We start from the raw sequence: 12,468 nt of genomic DNA on the forward strand, positions 1-12,468 counted from the left end.
GAACACTTACAAGCAAACAATGCAGGGGCAAATGTATTGCTGTCATTATAAACATAACTTAAAAGTTGGTAGAGGTTAAACAAATCCTAGTTAATACATGATCTGTATGGACTAGACGCCATGGTTCAGCACGCTTGTGATTTGCGGATGAATTGCAAGATTAACCACCATAGAGGGAAAGTTTAGAATTTGCACACGTTTTGTCTTGCCAGTTTATACATTTAAGCGACTATAAACCATTCCAGCGTTACGATACTAGAGGCAAAAGAGAATGTAATTTTGTATTCGCACAGTTATCTGTGTGCACAGCTACACACAAGGAGAGTAGCATTTGAAATAGCGCACAAACTTCAAATTGATATTTTATTTTTATTTTTTTGCATCTTCTTGCACTTGGATGGACACATACAGACAAAAATGTAAAAATGCCCAGCTGAACAAATATTCTCATAAAAGCAGTCATTGATATCCAACGTGATCATAAACAGTTGAGAAATAAATCAGATGTGTATCATTATATTGGATCCATGCATTATCTCTTAAAGTGACAGCAGCAAATATTAATCTATATAAATGTATACAGTGGACAACCACAACATGCAGTGTTGCTGGCACATTGCCTTTACATTTTCACGCCCCTAAACATGCCATGAAACAAAACTAACTGTTTGGTTGCGTGACATGTCAGTCAAATATCCTCTTGGGCAGTCCTTGACCAATGAAAGCTGCAATAGATTCCATAACTTCTGTCGTCAGTCTGGCAACGCGAGACTACCCCACCCCCAAGTTTTTTCTTTTGAGATCCGAAAAATGATCCAATCTGTGACTCAAAAAACGTAATATGATCTGAAACTAAAAGTCACTATAAGTCGGTATGAAACAGAAGTTGCGATAGTCTTTTCTTCCCTATTGTGACAGCTGCGCAAAGAAAAACACATTATCAAAATGAGATGTCTTAGAAGTTAAGATCGCAAGGGTTTTTTTTTTTTTCTAATCGATTATAACAAATAATGCAATATTCCGTAAAAATAAGAATGGCCCAAGCCGCAGCTGGACCCTTCTCCACCACAGTCACTCACATAGTTTTACATTAAAATACAACACTAGTGGAAGTTCTGAATGGCTGGTAACTTAAAGGGTTAGTTCACCCAAAAATGTAAAATTCTGTCATTAATTACTGTCACCAATGTCATTTCCTCTCTCAAGACCCATAAAGGCACTAAAGACATCGTTACAAAGCCCATCTCACTGCAGCAGCTCTATGACGAGAATAGTTTTTGTGTGCAAAAAAACGAAAAAATGACTTATATAGTGATGGGCCGATTTCAAAACAAAGTTTTGAACGGTTACGAATCAGTGAATTGATTCATGATTCGGATCGTGTGTCAAAACTGCTGAAATCACGTGACTTTGGAGATCCAAATCATTAATTGATACGCTAATTCATAACGGTTCGAAACTTTGTTTTGAAATCATCCCAGAGATCAGAGATCATTTTCATTTTTGGGTGAACTAACCCTTTAAGAAGACAGCTGTCTATGTAGGGATTGGACTGCAGTGCATCTCAGCAGGGTTAGAAATATAGATTAAGTGTTTTGGATCCGGGCTCTGCATTCGGTAGCATTAGCGTCTGTGTTAATGCTGTTCATGAAGTCATTCCCACACAAGTGCTGGAAAAACTGGAACATAAATTAACCTTTAGTCTGTGCTCCACCAGAAACAACCTGTCTGTTTTAAAACATAACAGAAATACAAGCCCTGGTGCTATTTGCAGAATAATTGAGAAAGGAAAACAGAGACTAGGCTAGTCCCCTAGTCCACTCAGCCAGGTGCTGTGGTTGTACAAGACAGTCAGATCTTACAGCTCATTGTGATTTTGCACATTTAGGTAATGTGTTTCGATGTGTGTGCTGACAGTTCCATTTGTCATTAGTGTAGTGCTCCACATGTGGTTTGGCTTCTCCTGGGGAGCATGAGCTGGTGGAGTTATTATGGATCTTAATACACCAAGAGAGGTTTGCCATCAATCAAATGATCATAAACGATTAAAATCTAATCAAAATGACCGTTTTCTTAAAGGGATAGTTCATCCAAAAATGAAATGTTGATGTTTATCTGCTTACCCCCAGTGCATCCAAGATGTAGGTGTGTTTGTTTCTTCAGTAGAACACAAATGAAGATTTTTAACTCCAACCGTTGCTCGTATAATGCATGTCAATGGGGTGCATTTCTATGAGAGTAATTACACATAGACATACAAATCCATATTAAACCCTGTGGCTCGGTGCGACACTTTGATGTCTTAAGACACAAAGTGATCAGTTTCTACGAGAAACCCAACAGAATTTATGGTATTTTTTTAACCTTATATCAGATGAATCTCATCCAGTATTCCCAACGGCATTACTTCCTCCAAATAAGGTCAAAATAATGGCGTGATCATAGATATGTGTACATAGATGCCTCGACTAACCACGCAGGCACTAATCTAATAAGGAATATATATGATTGCACCAGGATTTTGACCTTCTTTGGCCCAAGTAATGGCACTAGAAATATTAGATTAGATTTGTCTGCTATGAGGTAAAAAACAAAAAACAAATACTGTTCTGTTTCTCGCAGAAACTGATCATTTTGTGTCTTAAGACATCAATGTGTTGCCACGAGCCGCAGGGTTTAATATGGATTCATATCCCTGTGTTTTTTACTCTACTGTATTCAGCCTCCTCTATATGACTGCTGGCCCTTCAGCTTTTCATGCCTCATTAACCATCTCTTTGTGTCTCTTTCTCAAACGCTCACATCTGATTAAAATACAAAAATAAATGTAAAGACAGAGTAGCGAGGTTGGAAACACTGACTCAGTGATTTGGTTCAAAGCAAGCTTATTACATCTTAATTGAGGTAGAACCCCACTAACGTCCAGGCTCATGGAGAAAAGCTCCATGCTTACAATTTAATGTGACCACATTGTTAAATCTGTATAACTTAGGGCACAGTGTCACATTGACGTAATGCCAGGGGGCGCCAAGGCAGGAAAGGAAACCGTTATGTTACGGGAATATATCGCCAAATGTAAAGTGCTGGATATGTATCTCACTGCATATAAAGATGTCATCTCTCATTGACTCTTTTTGTAACCATAATAATGTCAGCATGATTGTGTCTGGTTGTATCACATGTTTTGGCTGCCACTGTTGGATTACTAAATAATCAAATATCTTGATTCAACAAGAAATGTTGATGTTCTTATAGATTTTCGTCATCCTGGACTTATACCACATCCTAAACAGTCACAACATAACAAGGGCCCAGCAGTGACAATCAATCTGTCTGCCCACAGTGACCGTGAAACTGCAGCGCAATGTGATACGATCACATCCACAATCGTTCGCAATCAGCCATGATCAATGTATTCAGTGAACGACAGTATCCCATTACAATGGAAGCTTGTTTCCACCACAGAATAAAATATTTTAAAAGATAATTGTGACCTTTTTATGTCACAATCACGCAATTCTTACTTTATAACTCACAACTGCGACTTTATATTACACAATTCTGAGAAAAAAAAGTCACAATTAACTTTTTTATTTGTTATTCTGTGGCAGAAACAAGCTTCTATAAATTACCGATTGGTTATCAGCTATCATGATTTGTTGAGTAGTATTTATCTGGTCATGTGATTTCAAAATGGCTGCCCCCATGAGGTGACCGACCTTTAAATAAAACGTTAAAAAAATAAGCTTATAGTCCACTTAAACACAATCAACTGCAAGGTCCCCTCGATTTTTGAACGCACTGCCAGTATCTCAAATCAAATCAACAGCCAATGAAAAGATCCAAATCTGTTACACTTGGATGCATGTAAAAATATGGAAGAAAAGATCTGTCAATAATTCCATTTCATTGTGACTTTAAAGATAGTACTATTCATTTATATATGCACATGAAAAAAAATTAAATGAGAGAAAAATACTGAGTGGACCTTTTTAGCAAGTCATAAAAAATCATTTCCATCAGTGTAGAAAGTCTGACAGGGTTTTTGAAACATTAATGAGTTAGGAGAGAGGGAAAAAGAAAGAGAGAGAGGAGAAGAGGGGAGGCAGTAATGTTTGATGTTGGGATGTGATTTCCATATTGGGTCACCTATTTAGGCAGCGAGTGTAATCCATGACAAAAAGCGTTTCCAGGTTTCTGCAGGGAGAGTGAGTAAGCCAATCGGCTGCAACCTACGCAACGCACACACTCGGATTCGAGTTCCTGCGGCAGTCGTGATGATGCAAATAAATGCCACAACATCTGCATCCGTACTGATATATTTTGGGTTTCTCAATCTCTACTTTTTTGTCTCCAGACAGGAACACTGGAATCCAAAACTCAGCAGGACGTCTCGCCCCAGGATGACCGTGACAGAGAGGGTCGTGGAACTGCCCACCTCACTTATAAAAACAACAACAACAGTCCCCCTCCTCCTCATGCCAGCACGGGTTCGGGTTACCAGTACCCATACACCACCCTCTGCAAACCTACACCTGACGCCAACATGGAGGACTGGGCCAGCAAGAACCTCAACCAGCACACGCAAGGCCTGTTTCGCCGGCGCGTCTCCATCGCTAATATGCTGTCGTGGAACCGAGGCTCCATTAAGAAACCCATGCTGATCACCAGCGACCGCACCGTCAAGAAGGAAGCCTGCGAGATGTTCAAGCTGGTCCAGGCCTACATGGGCGACAGGCCGGCTAGATTGGACAAACGCCACGTGGCCCTTCAGGTGGTCACGAAGTGCTGGGGGATGCAAGGCTTGCGGGACGAGCTGTACGTGCAGCTGGTGCGGCAGACCACTGATAACTTGAGTTTGAGGAGCTTGGAGGGGGGCTGGGAGTTGATGGCCATCAGCTTAGCTTTCTTCTCGCCCTCGCCCAAATTTAGACGCTATTTGGAAGGCTACATCCAACGACACCTTGAGCCCAGTAATGATAAGAAAAGTAGGTTTCTTTTTTCTTTCTTTCTTTTTTTAGATCACTTGGTTTGATATTGTATATCTAATGTATTGAAATTCATACATTTGTAAGTGTGGCTTAAGAGTCCAAATACTCCGAGGCCAGTGTATGTCTTGGATAGTCCTGTGTTTTTGTTTGTAGGACAGGGAAAGGACACACACAGGGGAGTGTTTATGTTTTAGGCTGTCCCATATGGATTCAAAACCTGAAACACTCATATACATACAAACAGAGCGCGGTTAATATTGGTTACACTTCTAAAATGATTATGGCATCGTGCCTACCCAAACAGGATATAACGCTGTAGAGGAGAGAAAAATAAAACTCTGGGGTTATGGCAGGTTAAACGTCACACAGGTCGTGGAACAATAAAGTCAACTATTGTTCAGATAGACGGTTGGAGCATATGAGTGTTCAAAATTAACCGTGTATCTTGTTTCTTGTATCTGACAGTACTTCAGCACATCACGGAGCAGCAGGACATAAAAAACAAGAAGAATTCAAAGTCCAGAAAAAAGAGGAGACAGAACAATGAGGAAGAAGATGAGGAGGGTGAGTTTATGTTGGAATGAGTCATTTCTACACACACACACACACACTCAGGGAAACACACATCTCTTTGAGAAGAGATTTTGGACGTATTGGACAACATTTAGAAGATTTGGCTCCTTTCCAATTCAAATTTGGCATTTGAATTGAATGGGCACCACCCAAAAGGAAGTTGAGTCTCTACATGTCCGTCCCTCCGTCCATCATTCTCTCGTTCTATGTATACCTACTGTACATCCAGGGTTTGCTGCTGAAAATATCAACACACAAGGCTATTTGCTGGGTTGTAATTCATAAATAAGGTTCTGTCTCTTTGCATGGCATAGCTATCAGAGCTCTTCCCCTAAAAGGAGTCTCAAACATTAGCAAAACAACATGTTTAAGAGGGTCACACACAGTCTGAGAGAAATGCCACAGTCTTTAAAATTCAAACACATTGTTTTCTATGACTCCGGCTGTTCAAAATCATGCCGCACCACAGCAATATCATGCAACTGCGGCCCCAAATGGGCGTTATCGTGCTGGTGGGGTTACCATTTTCGCAGACTGGCCTCTTCTGCTGAACTGCTAGCTGTCAACATCCGGATTAATGTGTTCAACATTTGCTAGTTAGTTTTTCTCAAACAGAAGCTTCAAAATAACATCTAGCATCTTGCAACATGACATCATGACTTTGCGTAAACATACACGCCACTTTCTAAAGCCAAGTGGCGAGTTATCTGTGCGCATTTTGAGCTATCCGTATGTATGTCTACGGTGTGTGATTCCGCGTGAATCTCTACACGTAAACGAACCATCATCCCCGCATGTATGTCTACGCCGAAACGAACCATTATGTGTGTGTGTGTCCACAATGTAAATGGATTAGGTTTTGTTGAAAATGTAAAAATGCAGAATGTGTCTTGTGATGGGTAGGTTTAAGCCTAGTTCAGACTGCACGATTTTCAAACTCGTCGGGTCACTGCTCTATTCACACTGCATGACTATCTGGGGTATCATTCAGTCACTGCTGTGTTCACACTGACCGATGGTTTTACGACAGAGGAGTTCACACTGCATGACTGAACAAGAGGAAGAATTGCCGACAACTCTCTCTCTCCGGTGCGCAAACTACGTTTCCCAACTACACGTGCAAAGTGACAAGTAAACAACGCGAGATCACACGTGAATCAGACCGGAGTTCTCGTGCGAGACTTGGAATTGTTATTAAAAATGATAAACAAAAAAAAACAAAAAGTTTGCTTCAAATTGTATGTGTGCTGATTTGTGGAGAAAAAGAAAAAAATATTATGGCGGAGGAAATTGTTGGAGAGACAGAGGGAGCCAGGATTGTGTTCTGCAAAGACAGTTTGAGGTAAATTACAATTTTGTAATGCGCTGCTGCTGTGGCTGGATGTGCAAATGTTTGGCCTTTGTTTCTGTTTAATAGAATTGTAAATATATCTATTAAAATACTGATATTCTGCTCTATAACTCCTCCCTGAACATCCTGCTGCCCTGTATCTCACTCTTTCATTGGCTGTCAATTTTCAGTCAGAACGCAGTTCACACAGCAGGAGTCTCAATCGCCGACAGGTCCAGATATTTAGCATGCCAAATATCTCGTGGGCGTCGGCGATTCTCTCTGATCGCGTCTTTGATCATTCACACTGCGTGATTGTCACTCACGTGCACGAGCACCGATTTGCCTATGATCTCGGGCATTTGTCAGCGATTTCACAAAACCTGTCGGGGACTCAAAATCGGGGCAAAAATCGGGCAGTGTGAACTAGGCTTTAGAGATCAGGGTTGGGTGTAGGCAGTCGTTATTGTGATTGACATGGCCAAATGAAATGTTTAGAATCGGTTACAGGGCATATCCGCTGAACTCATCACGATTGGTTGATGAGACGCTACCAGGAACGCCCAATAGGCGTTCTTGTTGCATGATGGGAAAGCCCAAGCCGCAGCTGGACCCTTCTCCACCACAGTCACTCACATAGTTTTACATTAAAATACAACACTAGTGGAAGTTCTGAATGACTGGTAACTTAAAGGGTTAGTTCACCCAAAAATGTAAAATTCTGTCAATAATTACTTATCCTAATGTTGTTCGACACCCGTGAGACCTCCGTTCATCTTCGGAACACAAATGAAGATATTAGTGTTGAAATCTGATGGCACAGAAAGGCCTTCATTGACACCAATGTCATTTCCTCTCTCAAGACCCATAAAGGCACTAAAGACGTCGTTACAAAGCCCATCTCACTACAGTGACTCTACAATCATTTTATGAAGTGACGAGAATAGTTTTTGTGCGCAAAAAAACAAACAAATAACGACTTATATAGTGATGGGCCGATTTCAAAACAAAGCTTCGAACAGTTAAGAATCAGCGAATCGATTCAGGATTCTGATTGCGTGTCAAACTGCTGAAATCACTTTTTACGAATACGATACAAATCATGAATCGATTCGCTGATTCATAACATTCGAAACTTTGTTTTGAAATCGGCCCATCACTTTATAAGTCGTTATTTAGTTCTTTTTTTGCGCACAAAAATGTATTCTTGCCACTTCATAAAATGACTGTAGAGCCGCTGTAGTGAGATGGGCTTTGTAACGACGTCTTTAGTGCCTTTATGGGTCTTGAGAGAGGAAATGACATTGGTGTCAATGAAGGCCTTTCTGAGCCGTCGGATTTCAACACTAATATCTTCATTTGTGTTCCGAAGATGAACGGAGGTCTCACGGGTGTCGAACGACATTAGGATAAGTAATTATTGACAGATTTTAATTTTTGGGTGATTTAACCCTTTAAATGTAGTAGTCATATTGGCTGTGAGTGAAAAAAAAGTTGATTACATACCTTATATACCTTCAAACATCCACATGTATATCTACTGTAGCTGCTTATATGATTTTAGTAATGTGATAGCAGCCTTAACTTTGATGGTCTAGTCAAATCCGGAAATACATAACGTTACAGAAGTTAAATACGCTACGAATACGGTTTCATGATGTCTTTCATGTGCTGTAAGGTAAGGCATCTTTGATCTTTAACTGAATGACAAGCTCCCAAACGCACTAATATGCAGTGTCCAAGGGGGTTTGGTGTACAATAAGGGAATCTTCCTGGTAGCACGTTTTGTCTGAGGGAGAGTATTAATGATGCTTTGGGTCCGCTGGTGAAGGAGGACCACTCAAAGAGAGAGCAGCTGGCCCAGCACAGAAGGGGAGTATCCCCCTCCTCTCCCCTTTCTCACTCTCTCTTTTAGAGGCAAGATTAAAGCTTTGAGCAACAAGACATTCTACAACTCCCACGCTTCCCTGGCCCAATTCCAGACTGCTCAGGCAGAGAGGGAGCGAGTTTGTTGGTTGAGAGGCAACAAAGATCCTGAGAACGTCTTTCAGTCTTGAAGCGGCAGTGATAGGAGACGGAGAGAGAAAGAGGGACAGGCATATTGAGACAAAAAACAGAGAGTGGGACATTTTTATCAGGTTACACCCTCAGTGGCTGCCATCCAACTTAACTCTGCGAGTTCTTTTATACCTCTTCTGTACTCCCCGCGCACACAGCCCCGCTGCAGAACAAAGAGTTTGACGAGACAGCTCTGCGTGGGCATTTAATAATGCAGCTCCAGCCCGTCCGCGGTTAATCACACCGTCTTCACAGGGGCAGTGCCACACGAGACACGCTCACTTCAAGTAATGGCCACTGTCATCGTTTGAGGTGGAATTGCAAGGATAAAATGTACCAAGATATTAGTTAGCACTGCACACGTTTAGTTTAGTACACGTTAGTTCTTTAACTTCTGTTTAAATGCGATTCTCTAGCGCATGACTTTTCTTTCAGCTGGCTGACTCCGGTCCATTTCATCATTTTATTGCTGCTCTATAATTGACTTTGATGAAATCGTTGCACTGCCTGATATATCACAGTGTGAAACTCAGTGGGGAGTTCAGAAACACTCAGCGTTCGACTGTTGGCAGACTGCATTTCATATCTGAAATGGGAGCTTGTATGTTGAACCCGCTGGTTCTGGTGTCCACTTAAGTGAAGAGGTTTTTAAAGCAATTTTGAATCATTCAGGGTATAATGTTGCATCCAAACCACCGATAATCATTGACCCTTACCCATAACTTTAGGACTTTCTTCTGTTTATGTCATTGTGATATTTATAACATCATACATTTAACTTGGCTTACAAAGCTTTACTGTAATTCTACTATGCTAGTACGTGAACAGAAAAAAAAAAGTATTCTCCCAGTGCAGTAAGTAAAGGTGTATTCAGTAGCTCTTTATCCCTGTTATTTGCATGTACCGATAACACTACATCACAGATTGCTCCTTAAGTTTTGAATGTTTGTTTTCTGTTGGATTGCAGCAGACTTGGTTTCATTTGTTACTGGCCTTCAATCAACAAGACCACAATCTTTGACCTTTAAGGTCAAGGTTACAGGATGTGTGGGAGGACTTATGGTGGCATCAGCGATTGTAAAAGTGATAAGCTACAGCTAAGCCAGGAAAACACTGGCTAATTCCAGCGTCATGCGTGTATGTGGAAGCCAAACTTCAGGAATCTTGTTGTGGTTTCTAGTGCAGGGGTGTCCAATCCTGCTCCTGGTGGGCCACTGTCCTGCAAAGTTGAGCTCCAACCCCAATTCAAAACACCTGAACCAGCTAATCAATGTCTTGGGCATACTAGAAACTTCCAGGCAAGTGGTTGAGGCGAGTTGGAGCTAAACTCTACATGACAATGGCCCTCCAGGGTCGAGTTTGGACAGCCCTGTTCTAGTGTATGGAAAGTACAAAGGAAACAACTTCTATCGGTTTACTTTAGTCATTCCAAAGCATTGTTTTGTCTGGATTGGAACAAAGTGACACCTCTGCACCTTCCTGCTCTCTTCCTCACTATGATGGATCCTGGGAATGTTCTAGAATGGCAGAAAGAATAGGGCTTTACCATTCACTCGTAATAAAAAAACATATATTTTTTTTTTTATTAGCCTTTAGGGTTCCATAAAGATCCATTAAAGGGGGGGTGAAATGCTGTTTCATGCATACTGATCTTTTTGCACTGTTAAAGACTTGGAATCCCATACTAAACAGACAAAGTTTCAAAAGTTAAGGTGGACGTTTGATGGGAGTATTTCTTTGTCAAAAATACTACTTCCGGTTAGTCATAAGTTTCGGCAAGTTTTTTGAGATCATGCGTCCCCTTTGACGTTAACGGGGGCGGAATTTCCTTGTATGGGCCTTACGGACAATTCTACCGGAAGCGCGTGAGAGAGAGCGAGGGAGAGAGCGAAAGCAACAGCCTACGCCCATCAAAGCGCTGGCTTGTAGGATGCTGGACAGGTGACAATTACACATAGCACATAACAGTGTCACCAAAAAAGTGCGTTTTTGGTTGCCAGACCAAGACAGTCCTGCACAGATTCCCCAAAAACCCCGCGTTAAGGCAACAGTGGATGTAATTTGCTTTTCCGGATCAGCAACTGAGTTGCGCGAATGTTTATATCTGTTCGCTGCATTTCGGTGCCGACTGTTTCATAAACAAGGCCCAGCTTGACGCCGGCTTTTCCCAATCGCCTAATGCTGAAGGATGGAGCAGTCCCAACGTTAGAAGGGTGAGTGAGACTGCTTCAAATGTCTGTGTTTTTTTTAGTCCGCTTACTGTCTACACAAACCACGCGTAAACACACAAACACACATGCACAACTGCACTTCCCACATGTACACCTTCAAAGACAAAAATACGACGATATAATTCAAGTATAAATATGTAAATAACACAAGCCGCTAAGCATATTATATAGTTAGTGTATAACTTGTAACTTACCACATAAAGACGTCCTGCTCTAGTCGTTTTTGCTGCTGCTCCTGTTCAACTGCAGCCTCTGGGTCTGATTCCGGATCATAGATGTATGGCTGTATCTGATTAAAAGCCATATTTTTATTTTGAATAAAGTTTTTTCCCGCTGTTAGGGATGACACAGCTTTACGACGCACTCGACTCAACACACAGCGCGCTGCTGCACACGTCATTCTTTAGCTCCGCTCACACGACACGCCCCCACCCGCTCGGCTTTTTTCGGAAAGACTCGGAACAGCGCATCTTTCTTATATAATTATTAAAAAAATAAAGACTTTTCGGAGATATGCAGGATGCAATGCTACTCTATAGGTACTCAAGATTGACATGACACTGACTGAAACTGAGTGTTTCACCCCCCCTTTAAAGGTTCTTTATGATTAAAAGGGCTCTTCACACAAAGAAAAAGAAAAAGGTTATTTTGGGAACTGTTCACTGAATGGTTCTTCTGTGGCGTTGCTGCGAAAAAAGCCTGCAGGGCTGCAAAAAGTGTTGCAGGGTCTCACCAGCTGTGTACCAGTGCCGTGTGCCCCAGAAGAGGGCATTGTGGGAAGGGCCGGAGTTCAGGGGCCATTTTTAAAGAGAATAAACACTTTGTTATATGATGAAGCACTGTTTTTATTTTATTTTTAGTAATGCCCTTTTACTCTCCCACAGTTGTTTCAGGATGTGGGGGTGTGGCCTCCTCTGAGGTTAGAGGTGCATTGTGGGGTTTGAGAGGGGGGGCCTTTATGGGCTCAAAGAAGTGCCGTTACAACATTCGCACTGTTTGTATGCAAAACAGTCCTCTATCTGCACGTTTCCTTGGTTCTGTTGAAGTGTCCAAACTGTCATTCTTTATCTCATAGAGGCTAATGATAAAAGTGTGTTTAACTGAAGGATGAGAAGCTGTACACATTCACAAATTACACTCATCGCTCATGAGGGAGAAGAGTACAGTTGGGCTGGATGGTATGATGGTATCATAGCAGTGTCAAACAGTAGAGATCCTGCTGTATATATAACGCGGTAAATATCATTTAGGAGGTTATGATGAGGCAGATTGTCTTTGTTATTCA

At 41.5% G+C, this 12,468-nt stretch overlaps 1 protein-coding gene across 2 annotated transcripts in view; it reads left to right on the top strand.

The window, feature by feature from the left end:
• Positions 1-12,468, top strand: part of arhgap46b (Rho GTPase activating protein 46b) — an 88,614-nt gene that overhangs the window by 64,371 nt on the left and 11,775 nt on the right. For both annotated transcript variants that reach the window (XM_067446707.1, XM_067446708.1), the window contains 2 exons: positions 4,358-4,988; positions 5,457-5,555. In XM_067446707.1, coding sequence (XP_067302808.1) covers positions 4,358-4,988; positions 5,457-5,555 — 730 coding nt within the window. The remainder of the gene's footprint in view (positions 1-4,357; positions 4,989-5,456; positions 5,556-12,468) is intronic.

The sequence above is a fragment of the Pseudorasbora parva genome, chromosome 6, assembly GCF_024679245.1.
Source record: "Pseudorasbora parva isolate DD20220531a chromosome 6, ASM2467924v1, whole genome shotgun sequence".
Classification (NCBI taxonomy): domain Eukaryota; kingdom Metazoa; phylum Chordata; class Actinopteri; order Cypriniformes; family Gobionidae; genus Pseudorasbora; species Pseudorasbora parva.